The sequence below is a fragment of the Suncus etruscus genome, chromosome 12, assembly GCF_024139225.1.
Source record: "Suncus etruscus isolate mSunEtr1 chromosome 12, mSunEtr1.pri.cur, whole genome shotgun sequence".
NCBI classification, from domain to species: Eukaryota; Metazoa; Chordata; class Mammalia; order Eulipotyphla; family Soricidae; genus Suncus; species Suncus etruscus.
Window position 1 is genome coordinate 24,518,785 of NC_064859.1, and position 18,760 is coordinate 24,537,544.

Sequence of the window (18,760 nt, forward strand, 5' to 3'; positions counted from 1 at the left end):
TCACAGCCATATAGAATTGAACTACAAAATTGGTTCTCTGGTTCCTAACACCAGCATCACCCAGGAGTTGAAGAAAAAGCTAATTTTTGTCTTCAGCTTTTAAATCTTGAACATTCTAGATGAGCCCCAGCAGTGGTTTAATGAGTCCTCCAGATGATTTCAAGACATCAAGCTGAAGAACCACTGGGAAAGAACTGGATTTCATCCAGTTCCTGCATGTTTGTCTTCAGTAAGGCTCTGACAGTATTTTTCTTCCAATTAAAAATAATACTGAATTACATTAAAATATACTTGATATATTTTATATCAAAGAACCTGCTTTGTTCTTTTTTTTTTTTTTTTTTTTTTTTTTTGGTTTTTGGGCCACACCCTGTGACACTCAGGGGTTACTCCTGGCTATGCGCTCAGAAGTTGCTCCTGGCTTCTTGGGGGACCATATGGGACGCCGGGGGATCGAACCGCGGTCCATCCTAGGCTAGCGCAGGCAAGGCAGGCACCTTACCTCCAGCGCCACCACCCGGCCCCCACCTGCTTTGTTCTTTAAGAAAACAATTTCAGGGGCCGGGCGGTGGCGCTGGAGGTAAGGTGCCTGCCTTACCTGCGCTAGCCTAGGAGACGGACCGCGGTTCGATCCCCCGGCGTCCCATATGGTCCCCCAAGCCAGGAGCGACTTCTGAGCGCATAGCCAGGAGTAACCCCTGCGCGTTACCGGGTGTGGCCCAAAAACCAAAAAAAAAAAAAAAAAAAAGAAAACAATTTCAGATACCATGTTGAGAAATAATCAGGTCTGAAATAGAAGCAACATTTTAAATTGGTGTTCCTTTAATTTTAAATAAAAATATATCTCACCCAAGGACCAGAGCATAGTACAGTGGGTAGGGTATTTGCCTTCCAAGCAGCTGACCCAGGTTCGACCCCTAATATACATCCATGTTGTCCCCTAAGTCTTCCAGGAGTAAGTCCCTGAGCTTTGAGCCAAGGAGTAACCCCTAAGTGCCACCAGGTGTGGCCCAAAACAAATCAAAAAATGATATATATCCCACTACAAACTTTACAGGTAACAGAAACAAACTGTTTCATTAGTACTTTCCAATCTTTAGTATATATAATAAATAATTTGAATCTCCAGTTTTAACCTTCATGAGAAAAACAAGCAATGCCTTATACTTGTTAATGAAAAAGTTAACCCATTGGCAGTTTATAAATGTAATACCTTCTCTACAGTCTTGGAAGTCTTTATCGGCATATTAATGTTCATAATAGAATCATTTTTAAGTAAAAAGACAGCATTTTGCTGAAATAATCTGGTAAAAAAATGTTAACATATCTTGACTGCAATTTAGGAAGAGGGGGGCAGAGGAAGTCCTGTTGTCCAGAGAACATACATGGTATCATAGACAAGGGAAGCACCTTAACAACGTTTTTGTTTTTGGTGCATTTCTTGGGGGACTATATGGGACACCAGGGATCAAACTGCAGTCCGTCCTAGTCAGACACATGCAAGGCAAACGCCTTACCACTGTGCCACTGCTCCAGCCCCTTCACAAGCTTTTTCTTTTATCAGTTGCACTTTGTACAGCAAGTGTAATTTCAGGGTTAGTTGCATGTCAACCATTTGGAGCAACATTCCAGTGTACAGTCAAGGTTGAGAATGACAACCAGTTTCACTCAAATTCACAATAGCTCTGACACCTTTGACAACTTAGTCAAAGCAGGCTACCATTTTGAATATACTACTCTAGTATCAACTGCTCTGATCTAAGGTATAAGTTGTCTCTGCTGCTAGACATTTATTATGTCTTGCGATCAAGTAAGTGTACTATTAGAGTTTTCAATGAGAATTTTTTTTATAAAAAGTCTGTCTTGATACTATAGTTGTGTTTCTTGGGACTTTTAAGGCACTAAAAAATTTTGGAGACATCTTAAACCCAGTATCACTGATTCTCAACCCAGGTTATAATACACATCGACCTTTAAAAAAATAATTAAAAGGTCTTTATCCTCAGTCTATTATTTCAATCCATTACAGATCCTTTTTATCAGAATCACAGAATGAAATGATCAATCAGTAAATATTTTGGTTTGGTTTTATTGGTTTTGGGGGGCTATACAACCAGCAGTGCTAAGGAATTACTCCTAGGGATAGGGGGACCATACTGCTAGAAAGCAAACATGGGTTAGCCAAATGCAAGGCAAGCACCAAAACCATTGTACTCCACTGTTCTCCAGCCTGAGTTTTTTGTTTTCTTTTTTGTTTGTTTGGTTTTGGTTTTGGAGCTATACTCAGCAGAGCTCAGGGTTACTCCTGGATGAGCTCAGAAATCGCTCTTGGCAGTCTCAGGGGACTGAGAATCGGGAATCAAACCCAGGTGTGTCCTGGGTTGGCCTTGTGCAAGGCAAAGGCCTTACAACTGCGCTATCACTCCGGCCCCTACAGCCCAACTTCTGTTTTATTTTTTCTTTTGGAATAATAAGGCTGGAAAGATCTAAAGCAGCAAAGATCTTTACAACACACTCACAGATTCCCTAAGCTATCTTCATATTCTGACCAACAATCTTTAGTATTTTATTCTTGTTCTTGTGCCCGTCACCATGTAATTGCATTGTTTCTGTGTTTCAAGAAGGTAAAGGGGTAAGATGAAAGAAAAAATACAAGTCCTTCATTTCTCAGTATTTCTCAAAGCTTCTCAGTTAATGATCTGATGACAGAATGCTCATTTAGTTTTTGTTTAAAATGTCAACTTCTTAATAGCCTCTCTTTGCTTTTTATTTTACTTGAATTTTTTGTTTTCATCTTAAAGTTATATATACTACTAAGACTTCTGAATTTCACCCCCAATAAAACCAAGACAGCAATCAAAAGAACATTCTGAAAGTCAAGGCTTCAGACACCTTTACATTAAAAAGGATATAAATTACTAAAGTCAAGTAGAAGACCTAACTTTCAGAGTATTTATCTGTTTTTTTTTTTTGTTTTTTTGGGCCACACCCGTTTGATGCTCAGGGGTCACTCCTGGCTAAGCGCTCAGAAATCACCCCTGGCTTGGGGGGACCTTATGGGACACTGGGGGATCGAACCGTGGTCCTTCCTTGGCTAGTGCTTGCAAGGCAGACACCTTACCTCTAGCGCCACCTCACCGGCCCCTATTTATCCGATTTTTATCAAAATCGATCACATCCACTTGTGAAGTACAAATGAACTAGTATCTCACTCAAGAGTACTTCTTTAAATTATTCAAGTATCGTTTAAAATGTTCAGAGCATTGGTTCAATATCCAGAGCTTCATCTTCAGACCTTCTGAATTCAGAATATTCAGAGGAGCCAGAGAATTGTGACACCTAATGACCTTAGGTGACTTTTCTGCGGGTGGTTGTTTTTTTGTGTTTTTTTTTTTGCTTCTGATTTTAGGGTCCCTTCTCATGGTGCTCTGGGGCTACTTCCAGCTCAGTGGTCATCATCCAGAATCCTCCCTTAAGCATGGCAATGTCGAGGGACCGTATGTTATCGAGGACAACATGCAAAGCATGAGCGCTAGCCTGTTCCCTCCAGGTGATTCTTATGAGCAGACAAGTTTGAAAAACAGTGTTGATGAATATTAAGAGAATTAAGTTTTGGGAGATGGTCTAAACCTATTAGTTATACTTTATGCTCAATTACAACGTTGTGTGTTCTCATGACTTGCTGGGATTATCTCTGTTACATGATGATAATGGTAAGACATTAAATTCAAAATCAATTCTGCTCATTCTTTTTTTTTTTCTTTTTTGCCAGTGATAATTCGTTTGGACCGAGACTTGGAAAAGAGAATGAGACTGACCTTCAAAGTTCAGTTTTAAGCTTCTCGTATAACTCTTCTTGGTCAATCATATCTTTATGTCCATTCCAGCGGTGAAAGGCCAGGAGAGCGGCATTGTGGGCTGCGATGGCACTCATTTCCATGGCACTTGCCGCACACTCAATGCTATTGAGGTAATAAAGACGATCGTGGAGGATAATGGAGGGACATTTCTCCGGAGGCTGATAGCGAGGATATGCGAGCCACGGCTGCTTCGAAGCATGTAGATAGGAATCGAAGAGCTTCGTAATTTGTCTTTTAGTAAGAGTCTCTTGAGCAAACATCTTCCAAACACCTGTCCCATCCCTTGACGGTAGGATATGGTTCTGTTCATTTACAGAGGTCACCAATCCAAAGTTGTTGACGAGCAATTTTGATGTATCAGTAGTTAAGATGGTACTGAGACCAAAATTAGTTGAGCATCTGGAGCAAAACAAATTCGTGTTCAATTTCCCCTTAACGAAAGTTGTCACTATATGTTGGTACTGTTGTTGGAATTCCTCAATTGGAGGATCGAAGTTGAGAAAAGTTATATTGGACATGTTTTGATTCAATGGCGTAGCCACCAAGACAATGTCATAGGTATCTGCATGGGTCTCAGATCCAAGCTGGTATACTACTTCATACATCTTCGTGGTATCTCCTAGAGGAAAGATGGAAGCAAGCTTTCTTTTATGTTTCTATATATTTCATTGAAAACCTTTTTTTTTTTGGGGGGGGGGGGCCACACCCAGTGACACTTAGGGGTTACTCCTGGCTATGCACTCAGAAGTCGCTCCTGGCTTGGGGACCATATGGGACACCTGGGGACAGAACCACGATCTGTCCAAGGTCAGCACGCGCAAGGCAAAAGCCTTACTGCTGCCACCACTGCTCCGGCCCCTATTTCATACCTTGTAAAATTAATTCAGTAGCCCCTCAATAGTTTATACTTCTAAATTAAGGAAGTTGTATGCTTTAAAATAATTTTTTTTTTTTGGTTTTGGGCCACATCCAGTGGTGCTCAGGGGTTTCTGGCTTTGTGCTCACAGATCACTCCTGGCAAGCTTAGGGGACCATCTGGGAATCTGGAGATCGAACCCGTGTCAGCCGCATGCAAGGCAAACGCCCTTCTGCACTACCCATTTCACTCACTCCAGCCTCAAAATAATTATTTCTGACATCTGTTACGTTGAAACTATTTCCTATTCAGAAAGAATACTTTGTCTAAAAGTACAAATACAAAATCCTTTGTCGTCTTGGGTCACACCCACAGTGCTCAGGGGTTACTTCTGGCTCTGTACTCAGAAATGGCTCCTGGCAGGCTCAGGGGACCATATGGGATGCTGAAATTTGAACCACCGTCCTTCTGCATGCTAGGCAAACGCCCTACCTCCATGCTATCTCTCTGGCTCCAACTATTTTTCCTTTTTGAGCATGAATTTTTTTGTTTGTTTTGGTTTGGTTTGATTTTGAATCACACCTGGCAGCACTCAGGGGATACTCTGAACAGAAATTGTTCCTGGCAGGCTCGGGGGACCATATGGGATGCCGGGGTTTGAACCACCATCCTTCTGCATGCAAGGCAAACGTCCTATATCCATGCTATCTATCCAGCATAATTTTTTTAGTCCAGTGTCACACAGCTATACTGGAGTACACTCAGAAATTAATTCCACATGGCACAATATACACAATTCAAAATCTCATCATCTGGGCCGGGTGGTGGCGCTAAAGGTAAGGTGCCTGCCTTGCCTGCGCTAGCCTGGACGGACCGCGGTTCGATCCCCCGGTGTCCCATATGGTCCCCCAAGCCAGGAGCAACTTCTGAGCACATAGCCAGGAGTAACCCCTGAGCGTTACCGGGTGTGGCCCAAAAACCAAAAAAAAAAAAAAAAAAAATCTCATCATCTGGAACTGCGGTGTCAGAAAAGAGCTTTTTACAGCCTAGGGTTTTTCCGCTGGTTCTACAAAGGAAATAAGGAACAATAAGACAGTAGTTCAAGCTCACCTGTATTCCTGGTCCTTGTTTTATCTTCTATGAACATTACTGAGCCAGGTATGAGGTTGCTTTTGGAAGCCTGAAGGAGCCCTGAACAAACAAGTTTGTTGCCACCTTCTACTGACCAAAGGCCAGAATCAGCACCAGTCATTGACACTGCTCCTGTCATCAGAACAGAAAATCTTATATTTCATTCTAGAATGAATAGAGCACCACCAGGAATCACTAACCACTCACTCTCCCTTTCCAGTGAGGGGTTCTGCTCCAAATGATTCTAGGTACTGACAAATGGCGAAGTAATTATCCCCCTGAATAGACAGGCACATCTCTACCCACAAGTATGCACATCTACATATACACAATTTTGTCAATTTTAAGTAGGAGTCCACAGATAAGAAAAATATTTGTATCTAGGGGAAAGAAGGGAGGCCCACACCTGCTAATCTCTGGGCCTCTCCTTGCTCAGTATTAAAGGGATCTACCTACTACATGCAAAGCACATACCAATCCTTTAAGCCATCTCTCCGGTCCAGAGAACAGTAGTCTTCTCCAATTTATGGTGTGAATTCAGAATCGACCATAGCATTAAATAAATCCCTCTGTGAACTAAGGTTAACCAGTTATTTGAGTCTTGGCTTACCCACAAAGCCATTGATGCCCGTGCTTTGACCATAATTGACCCTCATGATAGGAGCAACAATTTCTTGGAGGAATTTCTCCGAGAAGCCAGCTTTCTGCAAGGTCTCATTAAGTGTCTGATTAAGCATTCCAAGGAAGTCGTCCCCTCCTAGAGAATGTAGCAGCTTTTCTACACTACTGAAGGCATAGTCATGAGATTGGTAGCGGTAGATCCTTTGAAAAGAAGAGAAAGGGTCAATAAATACTAAAGAAGATGGGTGTTGGGGATAAAAGGAGAGAAAAAGCAAACTGATTTTCAGGTTTCCTGCTGATGGATCCCTCATTTCACCTGAGACATATTTCAGTCACCTGCGTTCCCAGCAATCCTTTCTAGTCTCTCTTCCTCCTGCCTCCTCTGAAAGTTGGCTGTCCCTGTATACTCTGCATGAATGTGGTCATTAGAAGAGGCTGGAGCTAGTATAAAGATTAAAGCGTAGGGCCCAGAGAGATAGCACAGCGGTGTTTGCCTTGCAAGCAGCCGATCCAGGACCAAAGGTGGTTGGTTCGAATCCCGGTGTCCCATATGGTCCCTTGTGCCTGCCAGGAGCTATTTCTGAGCAGCCAGCCAGGAGTAACCCCTGAGCACCGCTGGGTGTGACCCAAAAAACAAAAAACAAAAAACAAACAAACAAAAAAAAAAAGATTAAAGCGTTTGTCTTGCATGCAGCATACATTTGTTCTTTCCTTGACACCACATATGGGTCCCTAAGTACCACCAAGAGTGACTCTTGAGCAGAACCAGGAGGCTCAGTGCCAAGGGCCCCATTATCCACCAAATCTACCTTTTCCTTCCCCTTCCTGACTGACTCTGTTGTACCCACACTCCCAAAATAATATTTTGGTGGGGACATGGCTCAAGTTGTAGAACACATGGCTTGCATGTATGAAGCCCTTTCATTCAATTCCTGCCCCTATGGCCTCCCACACACTGCCGGTTGTACAGACAGGGTGCAAGAGAGCCTTACACATGCTAGCCATGAGTTCTACCAATTGAGTCACATCCCTGGCCACAAGTTCAATTCCTATCACCACACAAAGCAAAACAGGATAAGCTGGGGCTGGGCGGTGGCGCTAGAGGTAAGGTGCCTGCCTTGCCTGCGCTAGCCTAGGACGGGGACCGTGGTTCGATCCCCCGGCATCCCATATGGTACCCCAAGCCAGGAGCGACTTCTGAGCGCATAGCCAGGAGTAACCCCTGAGTGTCAAATGGGTGTGGCCCAAAAACAAAAAAAAAAAAACACAGGATAAGCTATCTAGGTATGTATACAGTCTGCCTACCAAGTTTATCTCCTTGGACATGTGATACCTCTCTGTGCCTCCGTATCTATAAAAAGCTAAGAACGGGCTGGCACGATGGCGCTAGAGGTAAGGTGTCTGCCCTGCCAGCTCTAGCCTAGGACGGACCTTGGTTCAATCCCCCAGCGTCCCATATGGTTCCCAAGCCAGGAGCGACTTCTGAGCACATAGCCAGGAGTAACCCTTGGGCGTCACCAGGTGTGGCCCAAAAACCAAAAAAAAAAAAAAAAGCTAAGAACAAGGTCAGAGCAATAGTACAATGGGTCAGGCACTTGCCTTGCATGTGGCTGACCAGGTTCAATCTCTGGTATCCCATATGATCCTCCAAGCCCTGCCAGGAGTCATCCCTGAGATCAGAACTGAAGTAAGTCTTGACGATCGCTGAATATAATGATCACCCCAAATCAAAAAAAGGCTGAGAGCAATACTTACCTGCAAGTTGAATATGTTAGCATGAAGACTACTAGAGTCTCTAAGCATTTTAAAAATACATTTTTCAGAGGCAAAAATCAACTACCCTTTCAATTTCCAAAGGGTAAACAGTGTACATATTTTCTAGACAAAGCATTTTGCTTAACAATCTTACTACAAATGAGTTTTGCAGTTATATAAAGGTCTGTTCCATGAAACTATTGTTTTAAACATTGTCCAACCAAAAGATCTAGACCAGTGGTAGGCAACCTTTTTTTTTCAACCGAGCCAAATCTCACCAAAACCACAATTGAAGTTTATTTTGAGAGCCACACGGGGCTGCACTGACAGAGGCTAGGAGCAGAGTCCTGACTCCTGGAGCGGCCGACCGGCACACAGAAGAGCCGAATTAAAAAGTGGAAAGGGGCCAGAGAGATAGCATGGAGGGTAAGGCATTTGCCTTTCATGCAGAAGGTCATCGGTTCGAATCCTGGCGTCTCATATGGTCCCCCGAGCCGGCCAGGAGCGATTTCTGAGCATGAAGCCAGGAGTAACCCCTGAGTGCTGCCGGGTGTGACCCAAAAACAAAAACAAAAACAAAAAAAAGTGGAAAGAGCCACATGTGGCTCACGAGCTGCGGCTTGCCGACCACTGATCCAGGCTAAACAGAAGATGACAAAGAGAAGAATTACCTCATAAACTTGTCTAATATATCTTCTACCCACATGTGCATTCGAAGGGACTGAAATCCATAGCGCCAAATTAGTTTAATCATGTTAATTACAAACCAGGAACTCTCCTGAAATACCATTTTCTCTCCATTATATACCCCTATGAGGCCACCAGAGGCAGACAGAGTAGAAAGACCTGCAAAAACAAAAAAGACAGTTAAGATGGTGGTTTCTGGGGCTGGAGCGATAGCCCAGTGGTAGTGTTTGCCTTGCATGTGGCCGAACCAGGACGGACCCAGGTTCAATCTCTGGCATCCCATATGGTTCCCTGAGCTTGCTAGAGGATTTGATTTGAGTGAAGAGGCAGGAGCACTACCAGGTGTGACCCAAAATAAACAAAAACACAAATAAAAGAAAAAAATGTTTTTTTTTGGTTTTTGGGCCTCACCAAGCAGTTCTCAGGGATTACTCCTGGCTCTGTGCTCAAAAATCATTTTTGCCAGGCACAGGAAACCATATGGGATGCTGAGATTCAACCACTGTGGGGTAGGACAAATGCCCTGCTGCTGTGCTATCTCTTTGGCCCCAAGAAAAATGGTTTTCTTTTTTTTGGGGGGGAGGACATACCTGGTGATACTCAGGTATTACTCCTGGCTCTGTGCTCAGAAATCGCTCCTGGCTTGGTGGACGATATGAAACACCAGGGATTGATACAAGATCCATCCTGGATCAGCCGCATGCAAGGCAAACGCCCTACTGCTGCACTATCACTCCGGCCCCAGGAAAAACATTTAAAAAAAAAAAAAAAAGACAGTGGTTTCTGTGCTAACTGAATGAAAGGCGATAGGAAGTTATCTGGGACACTATGATGGCAAACAACCTCTTCCCAAGAGACAAACTTGAGAACAGAACAGCACACTTAGTACATACACTCACTACACTGTCCAAAATCAGACTCTGGAAGATGGTTATACAGATAGAAACATTAGATTGACTTGGATGGGGAGTTGTGTTTGATTTGATTTGGTTTGGTTTGGTTTGGTTTGGGGGCCACACAGGGCAGTGCTCAATGCTACTCCTGGCTCCAAGCTCAGGGCTAACCCCTATAAGGTGCTCAGGAGACAACAGTTCATGGAGGAACTTCTCAGGGTGCTGAAAAGGGACTGAACCCAGACCTCCTGCATGCAAAGCATACACCTAACCCTTTGAGCTCTCCTTCCACCCAGAACTGAAAACATGACAATGACAAAGGGGGAGAGTAGACACCTAAATTCAACATACACACTGAAAAGTCAAGACACAAGTCTTTGCAGCAAAAATTTTTCTGGCAAACAACTGCACTCAAGAGACAAAGGATTATATATATAAAGAGACAAAGAAGTGAAGCCAGAGAGATAGCACAGTGGTAGGGTGTTTGCTTTGCATGAAGCCAACCCAGGATGAACCTGGGTTTGATTCCCGGCATCCCATATGGTCTCCCAAGCCTGCCAGGAGCAATTTCTGAAAACAGAGCCAGGAGTAATCCCTGAGCGTGGCTGGGTGTGACCCCCCCCCAAAAAAAAAAAAAAAAAAAAAAAAACAGAGAGAGAAGCATTCACTGGAAATATGGAGGGCACTGAGGGAAAGTGCCCCTGCGCAAACCCCATTTTGCATAACTGGATATTCCAGATAACTGAAAGGCCCATATGACACATGTTCTCTATGTAAAAGGCCTGCAGAGACCTGCCACGCTTCCCCAAACCTGCCTGGAAAATTTGTCTCAGGGAAGCAGTGGGTCACTTCTCCCAGGTTTGCATACACAGTAGCACCTGCATCTATGTGAGTGGAAACCAGCCACTTCAAGTCGGTGGGCCTGGTTTCCACAGGTGGAACATGAGCATACCTGCTCTCTGTTAACTTAACCCCCGATTCTTCAACAGAAACCCAGAGGTTTAGGAAGTAGCACAGCAACCCTCAGCACCACCACCACCACCCTGTGGCTGTAATTCTAGATAACCAGTGTTCCATTACCGGAGAGGGATCCTAAAGAACACAGTGCCCAGTTGATAGGCAAGTGTGGCGGGTCTCACCAACTTCCCCCTAAAAAGCAACTAACCAGGTGGGATAGTTTCAGGTCCCTCACTGGCAGGGTGGACATGATACCAGGGGCAGTCACGCAGCAATCTACTGAGCTGGAAAACCAAACTACATACCCAAGTCCTTGACAAAACGCTTCATGTGCAGATTAAGAGGATGGATGACAGAACCTCCTGCCTCATATTCGCGCCCTTGCAAAATCACGGTGGCCAGACGGCCCCCCACCTCTCCTCTCTCGAATACGTCGATCTTCACATCCTTTCCAAACTTCTGCCGTAGGTAATAGGCTGCCGAAGTGCCACCAATTCCAGCTCCAATGACCGCTATGGGAGAAAAAGAAGGAATGTATTTTCCCCCCCTTGGTCCTGCTTTGTGAGTTTTGCTTTTCTACTCAAGGGCTTTTGAAAGACCCTTTACCAATGATCCATGTTATTTCAAACTATTAGTAACGATTTAGAGAAGCCTGGAAATGGGGAAGTAATTGAAGAGAGAACTCTCAAAATCTGGAGAGCCATGGCTCCAGATGAAATGCAATTCATTGACCAACTGGCATGGCATGATTTATTTTTCCCAGACGCCCAAAGAATTCCAGTTCTTTGCAGGATGCTGCCATGGGGCCTGCATCCCTTTCTTTGCACCCAAAGCATGTACAAGCGGGGGTGGGCCCTTTCCAGTCCGCAATGCCATGGAGGGGCCGCCATATTTGCCTAGAATGGTCGCCTTAGGAAGAGAGCTCAAGACCCTGCAGCTCGCAGCTTTAGGGGAAATAAAAAAAAAAGGCAAAAACCAACAAGGAGGGGGGGGGGCCAGGAACCCGAGAAAAAAGAGAAGCTGAGGCAACGCAGATCCTTTCCGTGGTGCAATCAAGCACCCCTGGGCCTGGCAATTGTGCAAGCAGCAGCCCTCGTGCGCAGGCAAAGCTCGGCGAAGGGCCTGGGGGATGGGACGGGATGGGGAAGGAGCCCAGCCCCGCCCGGGAAGCTCCAGGCCCGGCCTGCTGGCACAGCAGCCGCCTGCACGATGGGTGCCCTCTCGCGCCCGTCATCTGCAGAGCTGAGCGGGCATGCCCTTCTCTCCGGGGCCAGGTAGCAAAAGCGCAGCAAAAGCAAAAGGGCCCTGGGCTTTTTTTTTTTATTATTATTATTATTATTAATTGCACCCCCCGGGCCCGGAGCTGCAGAGTTGCTCACTTGGAGGGTGCATGCCCGCCTAGGCCCCTCCACTGCCCCATTCCACAAGTGGCATCATCGGGCACACTCGGGGAGGCAGCAAGCACTGTCTTCGGAGCAAAGAGAGCCACTCCGGGGAGCGAACTGGGAATGGCGAGGCTCCGGGAGGACTCGGCGGGTTCCTGCGGGGCTCAGCTGCGGAGGCGTGGGGCTCCAGCCTAGCCCTAGCCCTAGCCTTAGCCTTCTCCCTCGCCCTCGCCCTCTCCCTTCCCGCCCACTTCTCTCCTACCGATCTTTTCCGGCGGGGGCCGCCGCTCGGCGCTCCCAGGGCACCCCCAGCTGCACAGGAGCAGCCCCAGCCCCAGAAGCGACGAGACGAGCTCGCGCCCCGCGTTGCGCCCCATGGCTCAGCAAGCGCCGTCGACCGGCCCCGAGTACAAGACAGCCGGGAGAGCCGCTGCGCGTCTGCGCTCCGCCCGCCCGGCCCGGCCCCGAAGCCACGCCCCGTCTCCTAAGCCACGCCCCATCCGTCATTGCAGCCACGCCCCGTCCCTGAAGACACGCCCCGCCCACAGCGCTCCACCGGCCTAGGCCCGCCCCCGCTGACTTCCGCCCGCCCACTTAGCTCCGCCCTCCCCGCCGACTTCAGCCCCACCCACTTGGCTCCACCCTCCCCGCAGACCTCGGAGCCTCTCCCACAAGAGCTCCACCGGCCTAGGCCCGGCCCCGCCTACTTCGGCCCCGCCTACTTGGTTCCGCCCTTCACCGCCTACCTAGGCCCCGCCCACTGCGCAGCCGTCAGGCATTTGCCTTGCACGCGGCCAACACAGGACAGACCCAGGTTCGAATCCCCAAGTCAGCCCGTCCTCTGGAGAACCCCCAAACACCAGAGGGACCTCTTCTCCCTGGCTCTCCTCCTTCCTCCCGCCCCCTGCAGTCTCTTGAATAGCTAGCTCCCTCTCATAGCAGGCCTGTGGCCAGCCCTGTCAGAAAACTACTGTAGGACCATTCCAGAAACTGCTGGGTAGATGTCTGGATACTTGATGCTAGATGGAAGCCAAAGGAGGGAGGCAGGAGATGGGGTGGTGCAAACTGAGGGAAGTGGAAAATAAGGCTGGGATAGAAGCTGGGACCCCATGTCTTAAGATAGGACTTCATACAAGTATTTACAAATGAATGTAGGGGTGCAGAGTGATGATAGTCCAGCAGGTAGGGCGCTTGCTTAACTAGCAGGTGGCTGGGCCCAGAGAGATAGCACAGCGGCGTTTGCCTTGCAAGCAGCCGATCCAGGACCTAAGGTGGTTGGTTCGAATCCCGGTGTCCTATATGGTCCCCGTGCCTGCCAGGAGCTATTTCTGAGCAGACAGCCAGGAGTAACCCCTGAGCACCGCCGGGTGTGGCCAAAAAAAAAAAAAAAACTAGCAGGTGGCTGACCCTGGCTGGATCCCCAAATGGTCCTTTAGCTCTAACTAGCGTCTTAACATTGGCTGGGTGTCTGGTATTACATAATTTTATCTCTATAGTTAAAATACTGCATTCGGGGCCTGAGAGAAAGCATGGAGGTTAGGCATTTGCCTTTCATGCAAAAAGGTCATTGGTTTGAATCCCGGCATCCCATATGGTCCCCCGAGCCTGCCAGGAGTGATTTCTGAGCGTGGAGCCAGGAGTAACCCCTGAGCGCTGCTGGGTGTGACCCAAAAACCAAAAAAGATAAAATAAAATAAAATAAAATAAAATAAAATAAAATACTGCATTCATGTCTCTGGGGTGGAGTTCATTGGTACATTCCTACTGTTAGGCCCTGGGTTGCATTCCTCACATTATAACAACTACAAAACTATTTCAACCCCCAAAGAAAGAAAAACCAATGAGTTTAGGAACATATAGAACAATACGGAAAGAAGGGAAGTAAGTTCGCTTGGAATGAACTAGAAGACATCATGCAAGAAATATTAATTCATTGGGCAAGTATTTGAGAACCTTCTGGTTGCAAAATCAGTGAGCAGATGTTTCTTTTTCTCTCCAAAGCACTGGAGGAGGGCTGACTTTTTCTGATACTCAGACCACCAGGTAGGGCTGTACTGAGACCCTGTAGTGTCAATGACCAGAGACACCCAGGGGTGCTAGAGGGCCACCAGGGGAGGGCAGATTGTGTGATCTAACCAAGCTCTTCCACCTTTGATTCTTGTGGTCCTCGAAATGGATATTTTAGCTATTTTTGAAAGATTTTTTTGGTTTTTGTTTGTTTGTTGTTTTGTATGGGGGGGTCACACCTGGCAGCACTCAGGGATTACTCCTGGCTCCACACTCAGAAATCGCTCCTGGCAGGCTCGGGAGATCATATGGGATTCCAGGATTTTAACCAATGACCTTCTGCATGCAAGGCAAACGCTTTACCTCCATGCTATCTCTCCGGCCCCGAGAGATTTTCTTGATTAATAAAATTTTAATTGAATTGTTGTGAGTTATCAAGTCATACAATGTTGCACATTTTTTCACCATTTTCCCTCGTACCCTGCCCCTCACCTGTCTATTTGGCAGACACTTTTACTCTCTCTCTTTTTTTGTTTTGTTTTGTTTTGGGGTCACACCCCGCAGCGCTCAGGGATTACTCCTGCTGGCTTTATGCTCAGAAATCGCTCCTGGCAGGCTCAGGGGACCATATGGGATGCCGGGATTTGAACCATTGTCCTTCTTCATGCAAGGCAAATGCCCTACCTCGATGCTATTTCTTTGGCCCCACCATCTGTACTTTTTATTTGAGGAAGTTTCTGTTCATTTTTTAGTGGGATTAGATGGTTTTTTTCTTGCTAAACTCTACCAGTGCCTTACATATCTTTAACTCCTTACCAGAATAGGATTGAGTGAATAGTTTCTCCAAATCTCTGAGCAGTCTTTACTCAAAATTTTGTTTGTTTGTTTGGGGGCCACACCCGGCAGTGCTCAAGGGTTACTCCTGACTCTGCACTCAGAAATCGATCCTGGCAGGCTCAGGGGACCATATGCAATGCCAGGTATCAAACCCAGGTCCATTCTGGATCAGTTGCGTGCAAGGCAAATGCCCTACTGCCATGCTATCTCTCCAACTCCTCAAAATGAATTTGTTTTTTGGAGGTCACACCTGGTGGCACTCAGGGGTTACTCCCAGCTCTGCACTCAGAAGTCGTTTCTGGCAGGCTCGGGGGACCATATTGAATGCTGGGAATTAAATCCAGGTCCGTCCTGGGTCAACCACATTCAACGCAATAGTGCTACCGCTGTGCTATACTCTCTCAGACCCCTGGAAATAATTTCTACTGCAGAATCCTTGAAGAATTTCCTAAAAAAAAAAAAATTTTCTAAAAACTTATCCAGTGAAGATACTGCACAAAAAAGGATACAATAGGCTGGAGTGATAACATAACTGGAAGGGATCTTGCTTTGCATGCACCCCACCCAGGTTTGATCCCCAACATCCCATATGGTACCCTGAGCCCACTAGGAGTGATTCCTAAGCACAGAGGCAGGAGTAACCCCTAAGTACTGCCAGGTGTGGCCCAAAATCAAAAAAAAAAAAAAAAAACAGCAACAACAACAAAAGGAAGAGCCTAAGCAATAGTAAAGTGGTTAGGGCACTTGCCTTGCACTGTATTTCATCCCAGACATTCCCGATGGTCCCCTAAGCACAGAATAAGGAGTAAGCTATAGTAACCCTGAGTACTGTGACCCAAAAACAAAGATGAAAGTCTAGATTTTTCTGTACAAATTACAATTGAATTTAGTTCATAAAGAACTCTTTCCCTATTACAATATTACTGATTACATTAAAATTTTAGTATCAGGGGCTGAAGAGATAGCATGGAGGTAGGGTGTTTGCCTTACATGCAGAAGGACGGTGGTTCAAATCCTGGCATCCCATATGGTCCCCCGAGCCTGCCAGGAGCGATTTCTGAGCACAGAGCCAGAAGTAACCCTTGAGCTCTACCAGGTGTGGCCCAAAAACCAAATAATAATAATAATAATATTATAATAATTCTGAGGTTCATCTCATGTTCTTGTCTGCCCAAATTTAGGAAACGAATTGCTTTGTAGAGTACCTCAAAGGAATGTGCTAAAAGCACTATGTACTGGGAAAGACGTCAATGTCCCTTTATATTAGAATGTATGTTTAAAGGATAATTTCTGAGCTCTTAGCCAGGAGTAACCCCTGAGCATCAAACGGATGTGGCCCCCCCAAAAATTAAAAAGAATGCCCCTTAAAAAAGAATGTATGTTTACTTCAATAAAATCAAATCTGGGCCGCAGAGACAGCATGGAGGTAATGCGTTTGCCTTGCAAGCAGAAGGATGGTGTTTCGAATCCTGGCATCCCATATGTTCCCCTGAGCCTGCCAGGAATGATTTCTGAGCATAGAGCCAAGAGTAACCCCTGAGCGCTGCCGGGTGTGACCCTCCCAAAAAATAAATAAAATAAAATAAAATAAAATCGGGCCCGGACAGATAGCACTGCAGTGTTTGCCTTGCAAGCAGCCGCTCCAGGACCAAAGGTGGTTGGTTCGAATCCCGGTGTCCCATATGGTCCCCCGTGGCTGCCAGGAGCTATTTCTGAGCAGACAGCCAGGAGTAACCCCTGAGCACCGCCAGGTGTGGCCCAAAAACAAATAAAAACAAATAAACAAACAAATAAATAAATAAATAAATAAATAAAATCTATAATTCTGTCACTTCTCAGATATTCTTTTGAAAGTATTTTATTCCCAAAGAAGGTAAAATGACATGCACAATTCCCTATCATTAACAGTACAGTAAACTACAGTGCCTAAAAAGGCGTGGGGAGGCTAAAGAAAATAGTGCCTGTCATAAGTGGTGGGAGGGGCCGGGAAGGTGGCGCTAGAGGTAAGGTGCCTGCCTTGCAAGTGGTTCGATCCCCCGGCGTCCCATATGGTCCCCCCAAGCCAGAGGCGATTTCTGAGCGCATAGCCAGGAGTAACCCCTGAGCGTCAAACAGGTGTGGCCCAAAAACCAAAAAAAAAAAAAATTTAATGATAATAAGTGGTGGGAAAGAAATGGACACTGGTGAACGAATTGAAGTTTGAATATTGTGCACCTGAAACTCAATCATGAATAATTATAACTCTGTAATTTATTGATTCAATTTAAAAATAAAAGGGAAAAAGAAAGAGGGGCTGGAGAGATAGCATGGAGGTGGGGTGTTTGCCTTGCATGCAGAAGGTCAATGGTTCGAATCCCGGCATCCCATGTGGTCCTCCCAAGCCTGCCAGGAGCGATTTCTGAACGTAGAGCCAGGAGTAACCCCTGAGCCAGAGCGCTGCCGGGTGTGACCCAAAAAAAACCAAAAAAAAAAAAAAGAGAGGAAGAAAGAAAGTAAAGGAAAGGGCTAAGTGATAGTACAGCAAGTTGGGCGCTTGCCTTGCAAATGAGTTCTATCATATGGTCCCCATATGGTCCCCAGCTCACCAGGAGTGATCCTGGAGCAATGCCCAGTTTTAACCCCCCCCAAAAAAAATACAAAGAAAGAAAAGAAAGTGCCTCAGTGAAAATAATTTTCATTATTTCTTTTTATCTCAGTTTTTATTGTAAATAGTCTAAATTCTAAATCAGTGGTCCCAGACCCGACTATAGAAAGCTAAACACCGCTGCCATTTGGTAGTGTCAGTATGTAGGACGAGGGTGGGTGGGGGTGTGTGGGTGGGAAGCTCCATGCGAAAAGGTTCAATACTGCTCTAAATTATATTTTTTATTTATTTATTTATTTATTTTTGTTTGTTTGCCACAACCGGCGGTACTCAGGGGTTACTCCTGGCTCTGCACTCAGAAATTGCTCCTGGAAGATTTGGGGGACCAGATGGGTACTGGGAATCAAACCTGGGTCCACGTGCAGACAAATGACCTACTGCTATGCTATCGCTCCAGTCCCACTAAATATTATTTTTCCTGCACTCTAAATATTATTTTTAACTGTACAAGTAAGGAAGATCAGAAGTAATATAAGAGAAGGTAGGGGCCGGAGAGATAGCATGAAGGTAGAGCGTTCACCTTGCATGCAAAAGAACAGTGGTTTGAATCCCGGCATCCCATGTGGTCCCCCAAGTCTGCCAGGAGCAATTTCTTTTTTTTTTTTTTGGTTTTTGGGCCACACCCGGTGACGCTCAGGGGTTACTCCTGGCTATGCGCTCAGAAGTCGCTCCTGGCTTGGGGGACCATATGGGACGCCGGGGGATCGAACCGCGGTCCGTCTCCTAGGCTAGCGCAGGTAAGGCAGGCACCTTACCTACAGCGCCACCGCCCGGCCCCCAGGAGCAATTTCTGAGCATGGAGCCAGGAGTAACCCCTGAACGCTGCTGGGTGTGACCCAAAAACAAACAAACAAACAAACAAAAAGTGACAAAAGCTATGGATTAAGACAGGATTCTAAAGTGAGTAAGGTAAATTCATTGCATATAAGAAAAACCCTGTGAGACACTAAACAATTCGTCAATTATGGAAAATACCTACAGGCAATCATCAGAAAAACCACCATTCAGATTTAAGTGATAAAAAAAGAACCTTTCTTTTTTTTTTTTTTAAATATAAAACATGTCCTCTTCTTTCCTCTAATGATGGGATATTGCAATGAACAAGGTTCAAGTGTGTGTATGTGTGT

General features: G+C 45.9%; 1 protein-coding gene across 1 annotated transcript; it reads right to left on the reverse strand.

The window, feature by feature from the left end:
• Positions 1-3,760: 3,760 nt before the first annotated feature.
• Positions 3,761-12,546, reverse strand: PCYOX1 (prenylcysteine oxidase 1). The gene is made up of 6 exons (XM_049785059.1): positions 12,408-12,546; positions 11,066-11,272; positions 8,895-9,069; positions 6,458-6,669; positions 5,827-5,979; positions 3,761-4,479 (listed from the first exon to the last, which is right to left on the reverse strand). Exons 1-6 carry the CDS (start codon positions 12,520-12,522, stop codon positions 3,821-3,823), a joined length of 1,521 nt encoding a protein of 506 aa, XP_049641016.1. The 5' UTR covers positions 12,523-12,546; the 3' UTR covers positions 3,761-3,820.
• Between the last annotated feature and the right edge of the window lie 6,214 nt (positions 12,547-18,760).